Consider the following 25,926-nt stretch of genomic DNA (forward strand, 5'->3'; position numbering starts at 1 on the left):
TTACAATGATTGTGGTTTCCAGGATGTTTTCCTCAGATGAAAGAAAAAGACAACAGCATAGAAAAAGTCAGGAACTAGCATTTTTCAGTGAGGGGGGAGAGATGAGTGATTTTTGCCAGCCCAAAGAGTCCTCGGATGGCTACGAGTTGTATCAATGACTTTGGCGATACATTGACCCTGAAAGAGGAGAACAAGGCAACTTCTTTCCAAGCTATAAATGAAGTTTTTAAAGCACCTTTGTGATGTTTGCTCAACTTTCTAGGATGAGAGGAACAAGCCTGATTGGTGCTCCCATCCATATGCAAGACATGGAGACAGAAGAAGCTGTCCTTGTCCTCATCAAGCTTACTGTCTAGTGGAGCATAGGGGTGAGTATCTCCGCTCTTAGCATGCCTTGTGAGGTCTGTCGGGGTCCTGGCATTGGCACAGCAATCTATGAACCCAGAGGAGATGAGCCATAAGTCAGGTAGGAAGGATGCTGTTGGGAAGGAAGAGACATGTTCTAGGCTTTACGACCCCAAGTGTGGTCCACAGACTTGCTACAGGGGCAGTTTGTGAGTCCTACCCTGGTCTACTGAATTTGAAAGCCTGGGGTGGGTCCGAATCAGTGTTTTCAGAGCCTCCAGGTCATTCTGACGCTCGCTGAAGTTTGAGAACCACTGCCCTAGGCCCTAGCTGATGAAAGCATGATCAGGCACCAGGAGAATGGATGTTATCTGGGGACTTTCAGAAATGTGGAGTCTTGGGCCCACATCTGCTGAATCAGAGTCTACACCTTATCAAGCTCCCAGGTTATTGGAGTGATCGCTGAAGCAGGAGCAGCATGGCCCCGGTACGAGGGAGTATCCCAGGGGGTGCTGTGGGAGTACGTGCGGGTGTGGCACCTCAGCTGGCCACCGAATGTTTCACCCTGGCTGGGGTGTAAAAAAAAACAAAACACAAGGATGTGGTGAACCACAGAGGGATGAAGATCTCATGACAAGCCTAGGATGCTGCACTGTGTGCTATCCTGTGGGGGATTCCTGAAGGTATTAAGCAGAGGGATCACATTTATATTTCATAAAGGTATCTCTGGGGACAAGAGGATGGCCTAGAGGAGGTGAGCTGGGGCAGATAGAGACCCTGAGACCTCACCCTGGCGTTTCTAGTCTTAGCACTACTGCTATTTCGGACTGAATAACTCTTTGTTGTGGGGCTGTCCCGTGCCTTGTAGGATGTTTAACAGGCCACTCAGATGCAAGCAGCCCCCAAAGGTCACCAGACATTGCTAAATGTCCTCGGGGTTGGGGGGTAGAGGGGTGGAGAGGACACAGTTGCCACTGGCTGGGAACCACTGTTGTAAGGCCACTGGGAGGAGGAGGGTGGTGAAAAGGAGGAGTGTTTCGAAGGTTGAGTCCAGAGACCTGGTAACTGATTGAGATGCGCACCACAGACATACCATAAGACAAACGCTGGCGTGACATTGGTGGCAGTTTGGAAATACAGACGCATTCTGAGACTCAGAGTTCAAAGTCGGGTTGCATGTGAATGTTTGAGCCACGTCTTTTAATACTTGAATCCCAAGGCCTTGGTGTACTTAACTGAACCACCAGGTAGATTTTAATACTGATGCAACCAATAATACGTCAAAAAAATGCATACGGGCAGCCTTCTAGTTACTGCACAAGAGCAACAGAAGAATCAAATGCTACAGTTGCACAGCTGTTCACCGTCGGAATCCAGCAGAAGGCCGCCGCTGCCTCAGACATCCGCCGTGCAGAGATGGGGTCTCCGGTGTGGACAGTGGATGATGAAGCTTGCCCAGGGGACCCTGCCCCCACCCTGAACTCTTCCTGTTGAGACAGAGGTTTGAACTATCCAGTCCCCTGATCACATGGCGTGGGGAAGACTAACCTCTTATCATTTACTCGCAAAGAGAAGTGAGGCAGACACGGAGCCATGCGGCAGAAGTCCTGCCTTGCAGTTTGCCGGCCCCTCCCGTTCACTTTGAACTTTGCTAGGCAGAGGCACCATGTAGGCTGTCAGTATTCAGCAATGGTTTTAAAATATTGCACCTGGCCGCATGTAATCCCATTTAAATGAAAAGTCTCAATCTGGGCTTCCTCCGGGCGCAGGAGTCACGCAGCATCTTCATTTAGCGAGCTATGTGAGCCAGTTTCCGCGTGTACCCTGAGCTTTCCCACACCAGGATGTTAAATGAGAACAGAACAATACACAGGGGTTGAATAAAGAAAAAATGTGGTGACGGGGGTAAACAGAAGGTCAACAAAGGGGAGAGAACAACTACTCTTCCATACACAGGCAAACTGAAGGTGGATTTCTGCATGGTGAAGGGCTTTTCAGCCCTTGCTATGTGTTATTTTACCTGGGTTTAATTGCACTGGGGAAGATGATTCTATTAAGTAGGTAGATTTTTGATCAGGGATGTCATTTACAGTTGCACAGGTCGTGCACTGCATATTTTTAATCTGCATGGCCTGTGATGTGGATGGAGCTTCCTGAAATCTTGTACTGAGGAGGCTGGTTGAGAGCTATCGGCATAGTGGAGAAGGTAGGAACTTGGAAGTAGTTAGATCTGGATTTAAATGACGGGTTTTTCACTAGTTACGTGGAATGAACAGATGACTTAACATATCTGATCCTTAGTCCTCTAATCCATAAAATGGGGTTGATATCAACCGTATACTATTTTATATGAGTTTTTATGAGAATTAAGTAAATAGATTCCATAACTCAGGTACTCTAAGCCCTCAGATGCTGTTTTCTGCTAGATCCATGAAGAACCTCTCAGCACCTCACAGAGATGCAGATATTTTCTGGAACATTCCTTTTGACAATACTTTCCCCTGGTCCAACAAGCTGTGTTGAAATGCAACCTACTGTGTGCTTCCTTCTGCATCCTGGCTAGGTCTGCAGTTCTATCAGTTATCCCAGTGGAATTCATTGCAGCCAATATCATCGAAGCAGTAATTCAGAGACATTTACTTGCACTTTATGATTACTTTTTCCTTGATGGCTTTAATCTAGTGAGTATATAAATTGGAGGAGGTTTTTGAGGAGTTTTGTATTGTTGTTCAGTAGATTTTTTTTTTTTTTGGCTTCTCACAAGGAATTATTGGAACCATGCCCCATGAATTATGCTTGCAAATCTGATGACAGAAATGAAAAATTGTAAAATCCTAATTAGCTCTTGAGTTAATGCCAAGGTAGTAGGTGCCCGTGAAGTTAACAGTGCTCTGAGAATAAGTTTTTGGATGCACGTTGAGAAGGAAAGAAGAATTGTGTTGTTCTCTAGTTTTGAGTTCTGAAAGTGGTCAAGGGTTTCACATGGTGTTTCAGTTTCTTGTTCAATGGCTTAAGCAGATTAGCTAAACTGCTACTGTTGGTCCTTAATTACTCACTGGATTAAACGATGTTGGCAACACAGACATTGTGATTGATTAATTGATTGCGTAAAAACGCCTGGATATTACCATTTACCACATCCCGGCTTTGTACATCCAAACCCATATGGCCCCCATGAGCAAGGTTGCCAGGTCAAATATTGCACTGAACATACACTAAAAATTTACTCGTTGTTTATCTGAAATTCAAATTTAACTGGTATCCTCTATTTTTATTTGCTAAATCTGGCAAGCTAAGCCACGAGGGCCTTTTCCTCCTCCTTATTTCTGTTCTGCCAAATCAATACTACCTTAAATGTACTGCGTCAGGGTGAAGGATGAGCAGGGTGATGGGAGAGGAGCCAAGGACAAGGGCCATGCCCTCTCATCTCTGATGAACGCTGCCTTACTGCCGGGATCTTGAGCCTCGAGGGAGACTTGGTTCTTTGAAGGTTTACTTTTCTGCTTCCTTTTCAGTTGGGACTCATTTGCACCCAAGGGCCTATGTCAATTACTTGACTCCATGATAAATGATTGGAATGAAACGTGGTATTGATTGAGTGCTGGATAATTCCAAGCGTGATACCAACCCTTGACACACATCAATTCTCTTGGTCCTCACACCCATGCTTTGACAAAGGAACACTACCACTGTCTCTATCCTGCTGACAGGACAACTGAGGCTCAGCTTGAGGTCACATGTTCAGAAAGTGGAGGGACAGAAGGATAGAGCCTTCTCCAACGTGGTCTACTGGAGAGTAGAAATCCTCAACTGTGAATGCCAGAGGACATTTGGCAACATCAGGAGACATTTTGGTTGTTATGACTGGGGAATGGTGACATGGCTGCTGGTGTCTAGTGGGTAGAGGACAGGGATGCTGCTATGCACCCTACAATGCACAGGGTAATGGCCACAACCACGGAGTAACTTGCCCCAAGTGTCAGTAGTGCCCAGTTTGAGAAACACGGCTGTTGAGAGAGGGAGGAGACAAAGGAAGGAGGGGCTCATCTCCCTACTTAACTTCACTGCAGCTGTGGTGTGTTGTGGGCCTGGATCTTGGAGTAGCCTCTGGCCTTAGGGGCGTGAAAGCAGGGGAAGGGAAAGATGAATGCATCAGGCAGAACACTGGTATCCTTCTCATCAGTTGCTTACCAGACTTGGGGATTTCTTCACGATCTGTCTCGCCTTCTCTAGGGTAGGTTTCCATGCCTCCTATAAAAATAAAGTCAGACAACATTACAGCTTGTGTCTCATCTCTTTCTATGTCTTTTCTGAAGTTAGGATTTTTTTTTAAAGTCCATAAGTTTGCAGGAAGGAAATTATTCCATGAATTTGTGATAAAATAATTTGCAGGAAGGCAATTTCATGCTAATAATTCTTTATTAAGGGATTCACTCTGTGCCAGATGCCAGGCTAAGTACTTTGCAAACATGATCTTATTTAATTTCACAACAGTGCTGAGAGGTATGACCTTTTTATACGCAGAAAAGCTAAGAAACTGGCTAAAGATCACAGAGCCAGTGTCTGGCAGAGACAGTCCCAACACTTACCTTCCTGCCTGCTATGCCACGCTGCTCCCTCTAGGTACCTGTCCTTGTGTGTGGAAGCCCCATGGCAAGAGGTGGCCAACCGTTTACCCGAGTGGTGACTGCTCCCACAAAGGTAATGCTCCATCTCCCAGTCACCAGCTCTTCTGGTTCGACACCTCTATTCAACCTTTCTAGAGCATCCAGGTGCATCTTCTTAGTTACATCGTCAGTATAAAGAGTCAGAGGATTCTTACCAATGACTATTGTTACAGGTTTCCATATTTTCATGTTTGTTTACTTGTGGGCAGTTTGGGAAAAAGTAACCCTGGGGGAGGAGGTGGGAGTGTTGAATATTTGCTCTCAGCACTGCTTCCCAGTGCTTTTGTCCTCCCCATGTGTCCCAACCCTGCCACATTCTTCCTCATGCTGCTTTCTGTAATACATTAGTAACATAGGGATGATGTCTATGTCATAAGGGTGCTGTGAGGATAACAGGACATCATTCATATAAAGTCCTAGGCCAAGGCTGCCCCGATAATCCCCAGCTCAATAACTGATGAGGTGGTTGGAAAATTTCTGTGTTTCAGGCCCAGATTTCCCCTCACTTAAATTGGTAGGGAAGCTGTGATTATGGGAGAGTGCTGTGGTTCTCACTCCAGGAACCTGAGAATATTGTGCCTGCATTTACGCAGAAAGAATGTGTCCTGGAATGGGACATTGGAGCTGGCTGTCAGCAGGAGAGTCCTCCTGGGAGATGTGGCCATTGTTGCTAGTGGACGTTCAGGACTCGTGTCCCTGCTTGACTTTGTGTATTCTTCACTCCTGGGGGATGCCTTCCTCCGTTATGGAGCTCTATGCTATTCTGAGGACCTCAGCCATGTGGAGTGAACATGGGTGGAGAGGTGATCCCTCAGTGTAAGCTTGGGACGGAGAAGATTTTCCAGCAGGTGTTTGAGGAAGGAGGGTAGCCAAGCCAGCCACATCTTGCCCTCTACGGGCTGGGTCTGAGATCCTCTCTCTGCCTTCTGCCCCAAATCACACTCCTCCAGCTCAGATTCAAAGGATGGCAAACCATGGCTCTTGTGTCAGAGGCGGCAGGACCGCTGACATTGAAAAGTGCATGTCAGCAACTTGAGAGGAGAAGCTGCTCTCCAGGTCAGTCTGGCCGCCAGGATGTGCTTGTACATACAGTGTGTGTTTCTTAAAACATTGAAACACTAATGTGCCAGTTGGTGAACAATCATGTCCTTGAGCCCTTGAGTGTTCCTACCAGAGGCCTGGGCATACAGTCTCTCCTTGGGACTCCCAGACTTCCTTATGATCAGCCCACAAAAGGAGCCAAAGTTATGGTACAGCCCCATGGGCACCTGTAGACTGGGCTCCAACAGCACATCCAGTGTCCATTCTGATCGGTTGCCAATAGGCCCCAAATAGTTCCATATAATCTTTACTTCAAAAACATAGATGAAGGGACTCCTGGGTGGCTCAGTGGCTGAGCGTCTGCCTTCAGCTCAGGGTGTGATCCTGGGATCCTAGCATCAAGTCCCACATCGGGCTCCCTGCCTAAGCCTGCTTCTCCCTCTGCCTGTGTCTCTGCTTCTCTCTGTCTATTTAATTATTTAAATAATTAAATAAATTTAATTATTTCTGTCTCTCAGAAATAATTAAATAAAATCTTGAATAAAAAAAAAAAACCATAGAAGCATGAATACAATTTTGGCTTTTTCTGGGAATTCTGACAAATCCTGGAAACTCTCTGGTAAGTAAGCATCTCTGGCAGGCTCATTCTAAGAAACTAGATGTAGGTGCAAATTTCTGTTATAGTGCCATTCTTGGCTGCTCTCATTAGTCCTAAACTCATTCTTCATAACAGCGCAACATGGTATTGGTGTTCCTCTGCCTTAGTTACCTGTCCCCTGCCTCTGTACTTGGAAATACTCTTTCATTCTAAAGCTCAGCTCAAGTACCTGAAGGGCCTAATACAGTCCTTACTAGGCACTCAACAGATATGGGAATAAATAGTGAAAGAAAACATTTATGATGTTATGTTAACTAAAAACAGGCTACCAGATATTAAGCACACAAGAAGAAAAATCCTGCAAAGAAATATGCCACAATAATTATGGGTGACATCTTTTTCCTTTTGATTCTTTCTTGTGTTTCCTAAATGTTCCATAACGAGCACAAATTCAGCAATACATGCTTTTTATTTTTTATTTTTTTTTAAGATCGTATTTATTTATTCCTTAGAGATACAGAGAGAGGCAGAGACACAGGCAGAGGGAGAAGCAGGCTCCATGCAGGGAGCCCGATGTGGAACTCAGTCCTGGGTCTCCAGGATCATACCCTGGACTGAAGGCAGATGCTCAACCGCTGAGCCACCCAGGTGTCCCAGTACATGCTTTTTAAAAAGAACATAATATATGTTGCCCTGTTTCTTACTGAAGAAACAAAAACATGTTCACAGCATAGGGATGCAGTGAGAACCCCAGAGATCTGTGTGAAGAGACTTTCCTGCCCTCCCAGAACTTCCGGGCCCTCCAGGAGACACACTAGGAATGAGCACAGCAAGTAGAAGAGGGGCAGAGAGAGGCCTTGGCAGCGTCTTTGTAGGACAGGCCACTTGGATCCTCTTGAGGGAACTAGTTGGAGTTCCATCCAGCTCGGTTCTCTGAAGCGATCAATGTGTAGTGAGGGATAAAGACAAGCAAGCAAAACCAACAAAAAGCCCAGTGGCAAGGGCTGCACCAAATGCCTTCTGACCCCCTCCCTTAATGACATGCGTGATGATGCTTCTGTGGTCCCCCCTGGAAAGCTGAGGGCAGGTTCGTCAGGACCTGGCTTGACCAGAGCACCACTTTCTCCCACAGTTCAAGTGCATAAATGCCAACCTAAAAAAGAGAATCTAGATATCAGGCCTGATCTTTTGTCCCCAGAAGAAAATGGATGTAAGGATTCAAAGATACTTGGAAAAGCTAATTTTTGCTTGTCACGATGACAGGCAAATAGGCAAATTGTTAGCGATGTGCAAATGAAGAAAACTGCTCTCTCTCCTCGGTAACCTCTCGCCTTTGGTTAATCTGGTGCTTAAGGCAGCACTTCTAAAGTACGAGGACCGCTTTTGCATCTTCCGAAAAATTAAAGCTTTAGAATGGAGGGCACAACTGTAATCAGGGGTTGGAGAGAGAGTTTGGGAATCATTGGTGAGCTGGATGTGAAACTTTTCTGGTTGGAAGCCATAACTGGTGTTTATGACTCAGCTGGAGCAATCGTCTGAGGCATAAGCAGATTCTCCATCAACAACAATCCTGCTCATTTGATCCTGCAATTTGTCATGGTCAGCTCTTCCCAGTTTCTCATTACTTTCTCCCTCTGGTGATGGTGTGTCCTTATTTCAGCTTCAAATCCCCTTCGAGGGTCTCTTTAACATTCTCATGAGTGGAATGCCGAGGAGACCCCCACATAGGCTTACAGAGAGATAAGCCCTCAGCATGGGAGCTTAGAGTCTGAAAAACCAAGGATATGTATACTGGATTTCTTTAATCAAGAACTTGGAAGAAAAAAAAAAAAAGAACTTGGAAGATTCCAAGGACGATATGGCATGTTGTCCTAGCAGGCTACAAGAGGTGGAGAGGGCAACCCTTTGCTTGATCATCAGAGCACATAGTAACATACATCCATGGTAGTTCGTGGAATACTTTTGTCTAGAATGATTTATGTGTTCATCCAAACCAGAGCCAGCCCAAAGTCTTTGGATAAGAGGAGAGGTTTGGTGACCTTCAGTGGAAGGTATTTAAATGTATTGATCGCTAGGTCATGGTCTCTGTAATTATCTTCTATTTAAAGTAAGTTTGGACTCCAGAGTGCTTGTGGGTTTGGATCCTAGCTTTGCCATTTACTAGTTGTAGGACCTTGCACAAGTTACTTAAGCACTCTGAGCCTCACTCTCCTCATCTGCAAAATGGGGAAGATAATAGTGTGTGTGTGTGTGTGTGTGTGTGTGTGTGTGTGTGTGTATTGAACAAGATAGCATTTGGAATAGTTGCCTTGCATATAGTAAGCATGACATTAGTGTTAACAGCAATTGATGATTTTGAGTTGTTACATCACCAACACACAGCGGGAATAATTGCAATCATTACAACTCCAGCCTACAAAAATGTGTGCTATATTTCAATGCTCTTGAAAACCATCCCAAGTGGAAAGCAGAGAGGTCACGTAATGTAAGCAGGGCCACTCTGCAAGCACAGCTGGTGGTACTCAAGTCTCTAGACTCCAACACCTTTTCCACCATGACTACACTGTTTTCCAAGAATGAAGGAAGTAAGCCTGAAACTTTAACACAAGCAAGAAAATGCGACTTCTAAGATTTCACCAGGGCTTAGGGGAATGGCAAGGGGGTTTCACATGGAGTGTGGATGCTTTAATGCAAAGGATCACATGGTCAGGGGAGAGAGGGTTGTGCCCTCTGTATGCCCACAATCTGCGTACCTGTGTGGAAATGCATGTACAAGCATAGTAGCCAGCATATGACTGATCATGAAAGAGAAAGAAACAGCCATTCAGTCAGTCATTTCTTTGTGCAATCATTCATTCTGGGACACCTGGGTGGCTCAGTGGTTGAGCGCCTGCCTTCAGCCCAGGGTGTGATCCCAGAGTTCTGGGATCAAGTCCCACATTGGGCTCCCTGCATGGAGCCTACTTCTCTCTCTTTGCTTATGTCTCTGCCTCTCTTTGTGTGTCTCTCATGAATAAATAAATAAAATCTTTAAAATTTAAAAAAAAAATCATTTATTCTATTCATTCATTTCACAAACACTCATTGTCTATGCTGTGTGACAAATGATATATTAGGGATGTAATAGTGAATGAGACATAATCCTTCTCATCAAGGGTTTTATAACCTAGGAGAGAGGATTGGCAATAAAATGTAATTAGAGGGGCACCTGGGTGGCTCATTGGTTGAGCATCTGCCTTTGGCTCAGGTCGTGATCCTGGGGTCCTGGGGTCCTGGGATCGAGTCCCACATCGGGCTCCCTGCAGGGAGCCTGCTTCTCCCTCTGCCTATGTCTCCGTCTCTCTCCCTCTGTTTCTCATAAATAAATAAAATCTTAAAAAAATGAAATGTAATTAGAATGCAATGTAGCAAGTGTTAAGTAATAATTACTGTTGTTCCTATTTATAGATGAGGTAAACTAAGTCTTAGAGTGTATAAAATCCAAAGTCACAGAGCCAATCAGTGGCACAGTCCAGATTCAGTTCAGACCCTTCAGGTCCCAAACCCATGCTTTTAATCCCTCTCTGGGAGATGTTAATAGGCGTGCTTGAAAAGAAAATTGTTGTTTTTTTAAGTTGAAAAAAATCTGGGAAATCTGTGAACTAAATGCTCCTCTGAGACAGCCATAACACACATTAGCATATTCAAGGCTTTCAGCCACTTTGTGCTAAGAGGCATTATTTAGAAAAGCATTTCCCAAACATTCAAATTTTTCAGCCAAAGCAATAGTGTACCATATTGTCTATGATCAGGAAACATGTAAAGAATATAGTGTATAGGGAACGCTCCAGAACTCAATATAACTTCTCCTGACATTTTAGCCGGATTAATAAATTGGACAAGACACAGTCATTAATTGGGCCTTCTCAGGTTTTATGATGTTAAATAATTAAATCCTGGTACACTCAAGAGTGAAGGAAGTAAAGAGAAATAGTATTTTTAGGCATGGGTTTCTACGGTGAACAATTTTTAGCGATTGCGTTCTCTACTATCAATTATAGCAGCAGGTAGATTTAAAAATTACAGAAAGTGCCTTTTGTGCACTTCACACTCCTGACAGCAGTGACAGGTACCCACAAAGGAGAAAGCCCCTGGGAAGTGAAATGATGATTTTAGACACGTGTTTTTTATTGTCCAAGAGCAAGCACGTACTTGGTGGGGGGGAGTTGGAGGGGGGGAGGAGGGTCACTGATCTACTTGGATCTTTTCTAGAAGTTTATTAGGATAGATTTCCCCACACCCCCAAATTTAGTGGTACAAGTTGATTCACAAATGGAGCAAGATTTGAGAGAGGCTCTCTCCAAGGACTTGACCTCCAGTCAATAACTCCAGTGTAAGGCAGACTACAAGAACCAAGGGAAACAGGGGAACGTGCTTTTAGGTGACTTCTACTAAGTAGAAAGACAAAGGCGGGAAGCTCCTCTGCTTGTAAGGTTTTATCAAATACTGGCGTGTCTGGCCTTTGGGTGGGATCTGCTCATCTATTATTGTATCTGCGTTTCACTGTATCCTACTGCGGTGATTTGCCAATAAGTAGGATAAGGGGTAGCAAAGCCCAGTTTGATTTTCGTGTTCCGACTGATGCCCAGCTCTAAAGGACATTTATGATTCTTAGCTGTGTGGAGAAAATGAAGTCAGTTCATCTCACTTTCTTCTTCCCAGAACAAGAAGGAAGGAAGGGAGGGAGAAATATAAAAGAGAAAAGCCACTATCTTTAAGCGCATTCCCCTTTATCACTGAATATTTCTTCTTCCTACATATTTTACCATTAGCTAAATTTTCTTCTTCCTTCTCCTGGGCTAATTCTGCACTGTAGAGCTATTAGCATCATTAATATATTTAATCATACTATTCATATCGTTTTCCCTAGACAACACCTTTTTAAAAAGCACTGTTTTAAACAGCACTATTCTCATTTTACTCTTTTTTTCCTGACAGTGTTATTCACTGATCTTACCACCTATCACCTCTACCACCGTTAACCACACACATATAGAGATTCTTCGATGCTTCCAGGTCTATACCAGTTACTGTCTATGCTGTATCTCTCCACTTTATACCAACGGCGGGGGAAGAATGCACGATTCTTAATCCTGCTTTAAAGATGAGAAGTCCAAGAGCCTGTGCTGGAATTGTCCAAGGCTTCGCAACCAACACTTTTGTTACATTTCGATTGTTTCTTCCCTACAGTCTGCCCATGTGCAGAAGTTCTCTAATGCTAGACTCTGTGGGCTATTCTCATTACAGGATGTTGTTCTACTCTTTAAACACGTGATTTTTGGCAAATAACAGAGTTAGATAGTGAGTGTGGTTTAGTCATTGGGTTGTTTTGGGGCAATTGTTTTGCAACAATATTTTGTTTGTTGTTGTTGTCATTATTATCTATTATTCTGTGGCATTCAGGTTGCTAGATCAGGCATGTCCAATGTTTCACAATTAATTTGTGTTAGTTTCCTATCGTGGCTGTAACAAATTACCATATACATGGTAGCTTCAAACAACACAAATTTATTATGTCATAGTTCTGAAGGTCGTTGGAAGTCTGAAATGAATCCCAGGAGGCTAAAGCCAGGTGTCAGCTGGGCTAACAGTTGTAGTTTCTAGGGAGAATCTGTTTCTTGCCTCTTCGGTATCATGTGGCTGCACCCACTCCTTGGCTGATGGCCTCATCACTCTATCTCTGTTGCCCTATCTTCTCGCATTCTGAGCCTCTTGCCTCTCTCTTATAAGAATCATTTTGATTACATCAGGCTTATCCAGATGATCCAAGATAGTTTCCCCATCAATAGATCTTTAATTTAATCACACCTGTGAAGTCCCTTTTGCCATGTAAGTTAATATTCAGAGGTTCTGGAGATTAGGATGTGGACCCTTTTTTGGGGTGTGTTATTATTCCATATACCACAATGTTCAACAAAATACTTTGTTGATTGATTAATAAGTGCAGTGAATTGTGCTGGGCTCTGGGGAAAATCACATGGAATAGCATATGTTTGGGGGATAAAACAGGTTATCTAGAGTTTATACCTTAACAGAAGGAGCAATAAGCAATTGCTTGTACAATTATTTAGCTTATTGTACAATTGTTAATTATACTTTTAACACATTCTAGGAGGAGGAGGTGTGATGAAAGGCAAGGAATTCTGGAGGATCTGGTTAGTTGGGGCATCAGGAAAAGCTTCTGAGACGAAATGCCTTCTCAGCTGAGTTCTGATGTGGGTGACTAATTAGGTGGAGATGAAGGCCAAGAGGAGATACTGGGAGACCACTCATTAAAACTTCAAAATCTGAAGTATCTTTTAGAAGTATTTGAATTCACTAGAGTCATTAGCTTTTCTTGAGCTAAGGGAAGAAAGAAGCATATTATCAAGAAAGAAATAGTTATTTTTTAAAACTACTCTAAAGTAGGCAAGAAACATTTTCAAATCTTGAATACTATAGAAGTACCTTTCTTGGAGTCATTTGATTTCTTCTACTCAGCAGAAAGGGTAACTTAAATTTGCATTATTACTGCTGTATTTTGAAGATTTTTAAGATCCCTATGAGATTAATGACCTCTAAGTTAGTCTTTAAACAAGTCTAAGGAGATAAATTCTCCAAGATTCCAAATATGGACTTACACCAAAATACAGGATGGAATCTCTGTCAAGATAACTCAAAACGCCCAGAGAAAGGATTGAACAGTAGACTATATATCCAAGCACAGGGTTTAATATTTTCTTCAGTCTGTTAGAGTTCTAAGCCTTCAAGTCTCCAGGGAGCAATTTAATTTAGTGGTCTCTGATATTTAAAGCCTTTCTGTTTCTGTGATAATTTCTTGTCTAATGATCTTCAAAGAGTTTCGTGGAGGCAAAATACATAAGAGATAGTTGGAATCTCATTTAATTTTCACTCTTTAGTTATGAGAAGAAGATCGGTATTTCCCCTACATTTTTGGTCCTTTCATCTTCTTTTTCTGCAAACTAATTGTTTGTGGCCTTTGCTCACTTTTTTTTTTTCTTTTTGATTTTATAAAAGCTCTTTGAATTGTGGAAAAATAATTCTTTGTGTGGCATATTACAAAAACGTTCTCCCTGTTTACTATTTTTTGACTTTGTGTACAGCAGATTTTTTATTAGTCAAATATATTCATATTTCCCTGTGACTTCTGTATCACAAATTACAAATAAAATTGCTCAGATTTTTCTTCTTTTATGGCTCCATATTTAATGATTCAACCTTTAATTCACTTGGGATTTATTTTGCTATAAGAAATAGATAAACATTTAGCTTAAATTTTATTTCCAAATGGCTAGTCCTTTGTTCCATCCATTTATTGAATAAGCCAGTGTTGTACCACTGATTTGAAATGCTATTTTTATCAAAAACAAGAATCTCCAATACACTTGGGTTTATTTTTAGGCAGTATATTTTGTTCCCTTTTCAGCTGAATTTTCCACATCTAGAAGTCTACATTCCCCTGTCATTTATCTCACTGTTCAAAATTTCCTGAGAAGCTTAAATGGGAACTTTACAAACATTGTCAAATAAATAACTCCACGATCAGCAATTTGCTTGAATTTTGATTTCTCATATGTAAAATTAGGATAACAGAATAAGCTTGCCATTGTGTGGAAGAAAGGCTTTAGAAGCTGAATGACAAGTACCTAGCCAACTTTTGGTACGTGTATAACACTCAAATTGTGTTTGCTGTTGCCTTTTATCATTCAGCCCTAATGTGTGCCTGTCACACAATAGAAGCTTAGTAAAGGTCTATTACAAGAATAAAAAAATGACCGTTTATTCTTTAAAAGCCTATCAGTTTCATCCAAGACACTTTTGACTCTAGTACCATTTCTGGTCCCAGCTATCAATGATACGGTTGTCTTCTAGGTACAAATACGGGTTTATTAAGTGATGTAGTTTGGAAAACTTTATTACCTCTTCCAGGGCATTGAAGTAGTACACAAAAAATTGCTCTAAAGTTGTAGGTTACTCTTCCTTGAATGTATGTTCCCTTCAAAAGTAACATTTGATTTTCTAATTGTTTGCCAAGTCACAGTTGAAGATCAGCCATCACTCAAGAAGGAAATTTCCTTATCCTGAAACTCTGATGATAACAAAAATTGTTCTTTATTATTTCATTTGTTTTTCCCTAAACTCAAATGTGTGAGAAGGCACTCACATCCTCTACAAAGTTAGGGTGGAGGACAGGGGAAGAGCAAATACAAGCTGGAGAGGTTGACCAGACAACGAAAGAGAAGAGAAGCTTAAACTATTTCTGTATAGTTTAATTTTGAGCTACTATTTTGCTAGAATTGTCTATAGCAGTAGCGATGTAGTGATGTAGTGATGATGTAGTGATGATGACAGAGGAAGTAATTTTTCTTCTGTGTTTGACGCAGATTCTGTTAAAATGAAAGTGCTAATTCATTTTTATTTTTGCGCACACGCCACACAAAAAAAGGCAAGTCAGAGTTACATAAATGTTGAGAGGACAAAGCCAGACTTTGGAGTTTTGGGTCTTGTTAAACAGAGTTGGAGTAGAGAAATTTACCCAAACACACACACACACACACACACACACACACACACACACACACTGTTTTGGGCAAAATGGAAGTGATCTAAAAAGTTTGGGGAAGATTACCTCAGCCATCTGAAATCACTGTGTGCAGAGCTCAGCAACTCGTTATGCACAGAAGGGCCCAGTTGATTGTACAGAATGAAATATAGTGATTCATGAATCTTAGAAAATGTTCAATTTCCTGTCCATTTGTAATTTTTTCTAAACCTTACTACCTGAGATTTTCAATTAAAAGAGATGCTAGATATTATATTTTATACTTAATGTGTTTTAAAAAATGAAAGTTCCTGAGATCAGCTTATTTATCTCTCAGTTGAACAACAAGAATTTGTCATGTGACATTTTCTCATAAAAACTGTGCAAACTTAATCCTTCTCAAACCCTTTTATGTCAGCTTTGGGGTAATTTGGGTCCCCAGGAAGCCTAAGTTCCCAGTGTATGCATACACTCCCACACACTCAGCCTTGGCGAACTGGTTCCTGCAGCAATCAGACTCACTTGGGAAAAGCCATTTCAAAGTCTGGTTGCTTTCCTAAGGCAATGGGTCCCCTCACAGCAGTTTATTATTTTTCTAAAATAAATTTTAAAATTCGTATTAATATGGTGCCTGTACTAGAATCTTGTAGAAGATAAGATGAAGACAAATGAGAAATGGCTACTAAGTTTTTCATAGCTCGAGGATGACTCATGATAGACTGAGATGACTTACAAAAAGATCATAATTTCATTTTATGTGTAACCCCAATTACACTTTATTTTATGTAGTGCTTATTTGAAGCAATATTTTATTTTTACATTAGGATATGTTGGATGTATATTTCAGTATATTTGCATTTTACTTCTGTTTATGAATTTTTGTATTGGAGATGTATTAAATACTCTGTTTTATTGATTTCAAGTACTTAAAATATGTGAAGTAAATTCCAAAATATGCTGAATTTTTACTCCAGTATTTGAATAATTCTTTAGTATAGCACTAGAAGCCCTTTCAATCTGCCCCTTGTCTACATTTCCAGTCTCCCTTCCACTATCTCTCACCAGTGATAAATAAATATGTTTATCTATGTTTCCTTTCCCATATAGCGCTCACATCTGGCTTCCTCTCTTTCTTTGCTGGAGGCCCCTTCTCCTACCTGTGTTGTTTACATTGAATAAGCAAAACTGGTAGAATGGAATCTTAAAGCAAATTCATTCTTGACTCCCCCTCCCACTGCCTCACAGTGCTTTAAATGGGTTGATGGCCCCAGGGGAAATAAGGAGACTCTATCTCCACTAGAGCACACACTCTGAATATAATTCTCTTTTAATGTGGATCAAAGTGGTGTGAAGTAGGTCTTGAGTATGCCTCTGAGATGTTTGTGAATGTAGCATGTCCCTGCAGCTCAGGGGTGGTTAGGAAGGGCGTCTGTTCCAAGTTATAGGGTGTGCCTGGGGGAGCAGCATAAAGCCGAGGAGGCTCCCCTCCTGGCCCGATGGGTGCACTCTAATACTGATCTAATAAAGATACGATTCAAGCGTGACAAGGTACACATGAATTGAACCACATTCAATTTTCAGTGTCAGAGTCCTGCTTATGCACATGTGCACACAGGAGCAAACACACACACACACACATTCCAGCAGCAGGCAATGCCTTGTTTTGTATGCAAATGAGAATAGGAGGGGTATAAATAATCCCCTCAAAGTAGGTAACATAAAACCATCTGGGTGGTCTTTACAATGCAGCCTGCAATTTTCTTCTTTCTGTTCCTTTCCTATCCTGTCTTGTGCTCCTTTCTGCCCCCCTCCCTGCAACCCTCCTGGTGCCAGCTGAACGCTAGCTTGTTTCTTGCTTCAGTTAATCATGGATGATGTTTGTTATTTTCAGCACACAGTAGATAAGGACACGAGCCATAGCTAAAGGATTGGCAAAAAGTGGACTTGGAATGTCAACTGCACTGTGGTTGATGAATAGGCAGTTTACTAAGGTCCCTAAATGTGGTTCCACTTTTACGTTTGTTCCTACAAAAGTCAGACCCCATTGCTCTACACTGCCGAGTTCTGCCCACCAGCTCCCTAGAGCAGAAGGACTCTCTTCTTTCCTCCACCCTGCAGCATGCATTTCACAGGGACAATGGCTCGAGTCACATTATTTGTATTTTACCAGAATCAGAAATGCATGCAAAGCAGGACATTGAGGGTGCAGAGTCCTGCTTGTGAGGAATTACTCGCCTAGGAACAGTGGTTCAATTAAAAGTAACTATATCCCAGGAGTAGCAGTGGGGAAGAACTTGGGCTTTAAAGACAAACAGACCTGGGGCTCAATGCTTTCATCGCCACTCATTAGCTTTGTAATCTCTTTCTCCTAGTCTCAATTTCCTCACCTGTAAAATAACCCCTACCCCCTAGGAGCTCCGTTAAATAGGATCACACATGTCAAGTGCAGTGCTGGTATATTATCCAGACACCAAACATGTGCCCAGCACAATGGAGGCAACAAAGATGGGCAAGATGCAGACCTGCTGCCTTGATAAGCTTATATCTTAATATGAAAAATCTATGTAAACTTAATATTTTGATATCTCTGAGCCTTACTTTCCTCATCTATGACATGCAGACAACAACAATACCTACTTTGGAAGATTGAGTGATGAATGTACATAAAACATTTAGAACAACACTGGCACACTGTAGTACTTCAAAAGGTATTTACGACGATGGTGGAGAGCAGTTAATATTTTGTGGAGAGGATTAGGAATTATTTGACAGGGAAATTGATGGAGGCATGAGCTCGAAGGATGGGCCTGGTATCGGGAGAGTATCCTCGGTGGAAGGGATGATTGGAAACAAGGGTACAGAGGTGGGAAGGTTAAGGTGAGCTCACGAAAGAGACAGTCACTCCATTTTGGCTGCAGCAGGGGGTACACAACAATAACAGCAGAAATCCAGGAAGGCTTTTTGAGAATCTTGAAATGCTAAGTGAAAATGTATACCTTACTGGGTAGGCAGCATAGAGATCATAAGCAGGGGGGAATAATACGATCAGAGATAGGCACTGGAAAAATTAATGTGTCTAACGAAGTAAGGGAAATCAGAATTTCCATCAGTGATGCAAATGAGAAGCTAGTGGCACTCTGTTTATTCATTCAACAAATACTTCTTTGTTAGGTGTGAGGCGCCATCCTAGGCATTGGCTGTACAATGGTGACCAAGGCAGAGTCTGTCCTCCTGGAGCTTATAGTCCTACTTGGAGAGATGGATAAACAGGCAACCGCCCAGGCTATATCATTTAAAACAGTGCAGGTTCCATGGAGGGGCCTACAAGAACTTCAACACGATGGGTAGGTAGAATGAGTCAGGGATGGACTCCCTGAAGAAACAAAACAATATATGAACTGAGATCTGAAGGATGGGAAGTCCACCAAGTTGAAGGATGAGGGAGAAACTGCTTTGCACATCAAGGCACTGAGGCGGAGTGACAAGATCAAATTCACTGTACAGAAAGGCCTTTCTGGCCTTGGTGTGGAAAATTCTTTGGAAGGCAGGCAAGAGCAGAATTTGGTTGGACTCACTAGGATGCTAGAGCAGGAGTGACATCAAAGGGTGATTGTGGGAATCGTTCACACAGTGATACCATCATGCCCTCAAAACACAATGAACCTCATGGGCAAAAGAAGACCATATTGCAGGATTCCACTTAGATGACATTCAAGAACAGGACTGAGTAAGGGACAGGGATAGATGGTAGGGGGCTATAGGTTCAGGCTCACAGAGATCCCCAAAATGCTGAGTTATAAGGAAACCAGAGTTAAGTGAACAGGCCAGACCACCCTGCCCTAGGTGTGGGTGGAGAGGATGTCTTTTTTTTTTTTTTTTTAATCACAGTCATCTGTGACCAACACAGAATAGCCAGACCCCAAAAAAGAAGCCATTAAAGATGTTATCACCAGTCCTTACTCACACCAAGACATCACAAGAATGATAAGGCCACAAGCTTCCTGGTCAGTTCTAAATAAAAGACTGTCAGTGGAGGCCCACATTGGCAACCCTGACAGGACCCCTTTCACTTTTGAGAGTTCTTTCTTTCTTTTGAGAGCTCTTTCTTTCTTTCTTTCTTTCTTTCTTTCTTTCTTTCTTTCTTTCTTTCTTTCTTTCTTTCTTTCTTTCTTTCTTTCTTTCTTTCTTTCTTTCTTTCTTCTTTCCTTCCTTTCTTTCTTTCTTTCTTTCTTTCTTTCTTTCTTTCTTTCTTTCTTGTCTTTCTTTTCTTTCTTCTTTTTTTTTCTTAAAGATTTTATTTATTTATTCATGAGAGACACAAAGAAAAAGCCAGAGACATAGGTAGAGGGAGAAGCAGGCTCCCTGTGAGGAGCCTGATGCGGGACTCGATTCTAGGACGCCGGGATCATGACCTGAGCTCAAGGCAGACACTCAACCACTGAGCCACCCAGGCTTCTGTCCCCTTTCTTAATAAACTTCAACCGCTTTACTCACTCTCCTTTGTCCACAAGATTCATTCCTTGACTCTGTGAGACAAGAACCTAGCTATGGTGAAGGCTAAGCACAGGGCCATGGAAAAGTGAGTCCTCAGTAAGTATTGGTTGTTGCTATTAAAGAATACTTGGAGGCAGAAAAGAGGGAAGCTGTCCATGTTTGCGCCAACTGCTTCTCCTCTCTGGGGCACCTGAAGGGATGGGGGCTAAGGATGGGGATTGGAGGAGGAGGAGGGGGAGGAAGAGGAGGACCAAAACAGTGAGTGGGGGAATGTCAGGCTGACCAGGGAGCATGCCCTGCTGGGGTGCGAGCTGAGCATTTCTGGATTGAAATCCTTCCACTCCCTCCCAGCCAGCAACTGCAAAGGGTGTTGTGATGGGAAGACAAGGAATTGGTATTTCGGATATAAACTCCATAGGGCACAAAAATAAAGAATGCCGTTTTACATGGGATAGTTTGAAGTTGAACATTTTGTAACTATGTATAACTGTGAGTGTGATGTATATATACCGTGATGTTATTTAAGGAAACGACAAAAAAATCCGCATCACTTGCCTTTGTACATGGAGACACGTTTCCTCTGTGCATTATTAAGTAGTGAATATTATGATACTATATCTGCATGTTATTTGAACACTTGAAAAGAATTTTAATTAAAAGCCCAATCCCTCCTAGAAACCAGTGGATTCCAAAACTTCTCAGGTGGAATTTGGGGAAATATAATTGGCACAGAGTCAATGACCAAGAAAGCAGGTACTCCAGGGATTCACATCTTTTTCTTCCTTCTCAAGGGGACTGGCTTGTGATATCTCATACTGTCAGTCAGCAGCATCATGTTCATTGGTTAGGCCACAAAGTGCTAAAGTGACTTTATTTCAATGAGGATAAAAAGGAATTTACATATAAAACAGAAACCTATTGTGTCACACACAGAAAAACTACAATTCTGGAATAGGAGGCATAGAATCTTATTTTATTTTATTTTATTTTATTTTATTTTATTTTATTTTATTTTATTATTTTTTTATTTGTTTTTACGGGAAGCTACTGAAAAAATCAGCATTTTGAGGCCTAGCTAGATTTAATATTATACTCTCATTCAGAATGTGAGCTGAGAATTTTGTAAACATTCGCAGCTCTGTCTGCCTGTATTTTAACTGAAAATCGTCCAACAATTGGACACAGGGTGTTCTGAAAGCGCTATCTCTGAACAATAATGATACTGATAATAATTATATTGGCTACCACATTTATTAACAGTTTTTTATGTAGCAGGTATTGCGCTGAGCATTTTGGATGTATTAGCTCACTTACTTCCCACAACAAACCTATGAGAGAGGTATTTTAGGCATTTAATTATACCCATTTTATGGGTGAGAACAATAAAGCTCAGACTAGGGTGACCAACTGCTCAGATTTTCCCAGGATGTGGGACATTCAGTGCTTATCCCAGGAAAGTCCTGGGCAAACTGGATGAGTTTACCTTTCTATAAAAGTGACCAGTTTGTTTTTTAAATGGTAGAGAGAAAATTAACCTCTTCTCTTCTTGGCTGGTTAGTTTTCCCACCTACTACCAGCCCAGCTCTAGATGATAGTCTACGATGGTTAAATAGCAAAAACATTCTTTGGCAGCATGAGGAGGGGGGAAGGGTCTAGGTTGAAACTGGGGAATAGTATTTCACACGATGTAATTGAAAATGTCATTTTGCCTCTCTCTGTTCTCAAATCACTGAGCCAGGGAGGCTGCACCTCCCTTTACAACATTTCCAAAGGGCTTGCACGTCAGCATAATCTGGCATTCAAGGTGAAGACCCACTCACCTTGGGAAGCGGGTAGAGATGACACAATGGTTGGCCAGGGTCCTGCTTACAAAACTCCAGGGAATGACACACCACATCAGCATTCATATCTGTGTTAAGCCTGGAGGGAAAGGGGACAAAACAAAGGCTATTTAAGATCTCTCAGGCATTTAAGAAATAGAACCTAATTCAAAGGAAGGTAAATCCCCAGAATGGATTCTAGCACAATGTTTGAGTCCAGGCCCATCTAGCTGCCAGGTCATAATGAGCTCCTGCCCTGTCGCTCTCTCCTCTGTTTAGGATAAGGTCCTGGGGGTGGAGGGGGCATGGACGGCAATGGGCTATGGTCAGCCTCTCACACGGGCACTGTGATTCTTTTTAGGAGAAGCCACAAATAAAACTGGGAAAGGAAAAATGGACAGGGGTATAATCTGATAGAAACAATATTTTAAGGTTTTCTAGGCCTTATAGCAAAAAATCATGTGTGATAAAGCCTTAAATACCTAAAATTATTTTCTTAGGCATAATCCAAATTCTCTCTTTCCCTTTAAAATAAATATATTTCTTGACCTTTTGGAAGAAAATAAAATATAGTTGATTGTCTCCATCCCTGATGGTGTAAGGAAATTGTTCTTCAAACATTTTGGTTTATATTTGGTTTGAAGGGGCTAAAGCAAACCTTCCATATCCATTTTCCACCTGACATTCCCCAAACTCTTCTTACCAAGAAGAATGAGAACAATGTGCTGCTTCAAAGAAAGGAACAATTAGAGTATTTTTTTTAGTAACTTTTCCAAGTAAATCATTGATTCAAACCCAATCCAACCAAAACCAAACCAAACAACAAAAAGAATCCATAAACATGGACTGGTAATATCTAGAGACTAATCTCAAAAAAACCGGTCTAGATTTTAGAAGATACTTTTTAGGGTTTCTTCCCAGCTCACTTGACCATATAACTATCTCCCTTCACCCACAGGGGCAGGTTCTTGGCAATTGTGTTTGAACTCCCTATCTCTGGGCCAGTTGATTGGACCTCATTGGATGACACTGGACAAGTATAATCAGTCAGATTATCTTACGGAAACTTAGAATTAGTACTAAAGACTTCAACTTCATTCTGGGCTGTTCTCAGGATAACAGGAGCTATAATGACTTTGGACTGTAATGTCATTTTCTGCCATATGGACTGAGTGGTTGGAAAGTTAATCTATAGGATAGGGTGCAGGGGTCAGAACCCAGTGGGTGCAGTGAGGAAGCCTGGGGAGAACATGCCCCGGTGTTCTGGTGGCTTCCAAGTCCTGATTCCATCTCTGTCTGAAGCCTAGCAAGATAGCTTCTTAATCTTTTGTGAGCATCGGAATTACGAGGAAAAAGAGAGAATCATCTGCTTGTCCCCAGGGTTCCTTCATGAGAGGTGGAGGCAACATAAAGTATAAAAGGAGGCCACATCTTCTAAGTTGTGGGGCAAGCTGTCTGTGGCAGATAAAGTCCATTAGCCAACTAATGTCTTCCAAGGGTCAGTAAATCAGGGGAGGGTGGCTGTTTTCACACATCTGTTCTCAACTTAATGGTTCATTTATTTAACTGATGACTGCTGTCTTTTTGGGGGTCTGATATTTAGTGGGCTCAGGAGGATGATAAATAGGGCTCTGCTTAACTTTTTTTTTTTTTTAACCTACAGCCAATGCCCCATCTGTGGTAATCCAGGATCACCAACTAATCATATGATATCCCAGATCTATTCTTTTTCTCAGCAATAGGCAGATTTCAAGTGAGTGAACTTGAATATGGGAGTGGAAATGGAGGCCTCACAGTCAGAAAGTGAGACTGGTAGTCTCTATACTGAAGAATAGGAGAGGAGAACTAGGTATTTGGTGTTCTCTACAGAGTCCTCTAAGATCGGAGCTTCATCATCAAAAGACTGAAAGGGAGAAGTGGTCCTTAGGACAAGAAGAGAAAATGCTGAGCCTCATAAATCCAAACAAGTGTAAAACCATTAGAATGCACGAGATGCAAAGAAGTGTCAAAGTAGCACATTGCTCTTCACCAGCTGTGGGAGAGAAAGCCCAAGTGACACATAAAATGTGAAATCCTTAGGAAATGTCCAAATTCATAATAACCATTCCTACCCAACATTGTTTTCCCATACTAGCAAAAAGACCAAAATAGTCACATTTTAATTTCCTTTCTTTTACTACCCTTACAGGTACAGGGGTGTGCAGGAATGAGGCACGTGGTGGCGGGCTGGGGATGGTGGAGGAGGAAGCATCAACACATTTGGCAGAGCTAATTAACAAGTTTAATTAGGATCACATAGAATGAAGTCAATGATGGTGATCATCACCATAAATCAAAAGAAGGATGCAAGGTCAGGGTTAACAGACAGTCAGAGTAACAGCCTATGGCAGGGAGTGAGGACAGGGCCTTCCACACATGAAAGCTCTCAGATTTAGACCTTGACATCACTTTCAAAGGCAGTTTATGTATTAATATGTAGTCACAGAGATATACTCATAGTATTGAAGGAAGATCATCCTCATCCAACTTAATACTTTTATCCCAGTTCTGGACCACACTCAGAGTGCACTAAGTGACTTTATTCACTTCCATAAATCTTGTATAGTAGTCCTCCTTTTATCTGTGGTTTTGCTTTCCATGGTTTCAGTGACCACTGGTCAACTGTGGTCTGGAAGCAGACGATTCTCTTCCTAACATATTGTCTGGAGGTCAATAGTAGCCTAACACTAACACAACATCACAATGCCTCATCCTCTACCTCTCTTCATCTCATCAAATAGGCATCTTAGCATCTCACATCATTACAAGGAGAAGGGTGAGTACAGTGCAATAAGATACTTTCAGAGAGAGAAAGACAGAGACCACATTTACATAACTTTTATTACAGTGCATTGTTACAGTTGTTCTATTTTATTATTGTTAATCATTTCCTGTGCCTAATTTGTAAATTAAACTTTATCACAAGAGTGAATATATAGGAAAATAGTATATATAGTTCATTACTATCTGGTTTCAGGTGCCCACTGGGGTGTCGTGGAAAGTATCCCCTCTGAATAAGGGGGGGGGGAACTGCTGTAATTATCTTATGAATGGCACAGATATTGCTTTGTATTTTTGGTTTCTGAAAAAAAACACTTTAATTACATTTAAGCATGCTATGTTATAAACCTCATTTTGCATTTTCTTCTAAAAAATATTAGTAGTTTAGGCCTCTCCTGATCTCTGAGTGCTCCTAAGTTTGGAATACAAGAGTTTATGATTAGAGGAAAGGATAAATTAATCCCAGGAAGCAACGTGAGATGTACAGAAGATAAGGATCAGGCTTCATACAGCAACCCATGGCACAACGGAGGTTAAGACCAGGCAGAGGAGGACCCAGCACATGGTCACTGCCTAGGATCGGCTGCTCCTAGAAGTAGCACCTCCCAGCATGACCCAGGTTTTTGGGAGAATGCTTGAGTGTTCAGGTGTCCCTCTTCCCAAAAACATCCTGTGGCTTGCTGATGGGCAGGAAATGTAATTGCTGAACAATTAGTCCATGAATCATTGAGAATTGACTGGTATGAAATAATGAGGAGGGATGCCCTCTGGATTAGGAAACACATTTAATACTGGAAGCCTGAAATTCAGGCAAAACTGAATCATAAGGTTGTCATTTTCAGCACCTGTATCAACCCAAAACTGTATGTGATTGATCAAAACAAGCTGTAGGAAGAACACATCAGAAGAGGAGAAATGGCTATTAGCAAACAACTAATATGGGTGCTAGGAAATTACTCACAAACTAAACTAATAGTGGAAAGAACCATGACTAGGGATGGTTTACTACATCTGTCTTTCTTCAAATGGCCCACCCCATACTAATGACAATTCGTTGTCTTATGACTTTGAGTCATCTCAAAGGAAAAAATGTCCTCCTCTCGTACCACCTACTCAGGGAGTGACCCTCTTTTGGTGGTTTGCAGGGCCCATTCTTCCCTAACACTGTGTTCATTTGTTGTTATTTTAGGTGGGGACTGTCACATCTGCAGTCCCTAGTACAGTGTCTGTCTATCCTCTCTGATCCTTGCGCTTAAATGTCTCACACTTGCCACTTTCCAGCCAGCTATGGAAGAGCAATGGGTTTCTCAATACACCCAGACCACAGCCCTTTTAATCCGAAGACACTTGGTAGCTGATCTCTGGCTCCCCCTCTTGGGTACCTGCCTGCACTGCCCTCTTTAGCTTCTATGACTTTTTTTCCCCATCTACCTCTCTGGTTCCCTGATTTAGGCCCAGCAAAACCTTTCTGGACAACCTGACACTTCCCCCAGAGCACCTGGCTCATACTAGGTATGTATGCAGATTCCATGAATAGGCTAAGAAGTTTTTTTTTTTAAA

General features: G+C 41.9%; 1 protein-coding gene across 2 annotated transcripts in view; it reads right to left on the bottom strand.

Moving 5' to 3' along the window:
* Window positions 1–25,926, bottom strand: part of AOAH (acyloxyacyl hydrolase) — a 158,052-nt gene that overhangs the window by 94,806 nt on the left and 37,320 nt on the right. For both annotated transcript variants that reach the window (XM_025464638.3, XM_025464639.3), the window contains exons 5-6: window positions 21,547–21,646; window positions 4,537–4,596 (exon numbers count right to left, since the gene is read on the bottom strand). In XM_025464638.3, the coding sequence (XP_025320423.3) occupies window positions 4,537–4,596; window positions 21,547–21,646 (160 nt within the window). The remainder of the gene's footprint in view (window positions 1–4,536; window positions 4,597–21,546; window positions 21,647–25,926) is intronic.

The sequence above is a fragment of the Canis lupus genome, chromosome 14, assembly GCF_003254725.2.
Source record: "Canis lupus dingo isolate Sandy chromosome 14, ASM325472v2, whole genome shotgun sequence".
Lineage (NCBI taxonomy): Eukaryota > Metazoa > Chordata > Mammalia > Carnivora > Canidae > Canis > Canis lupus.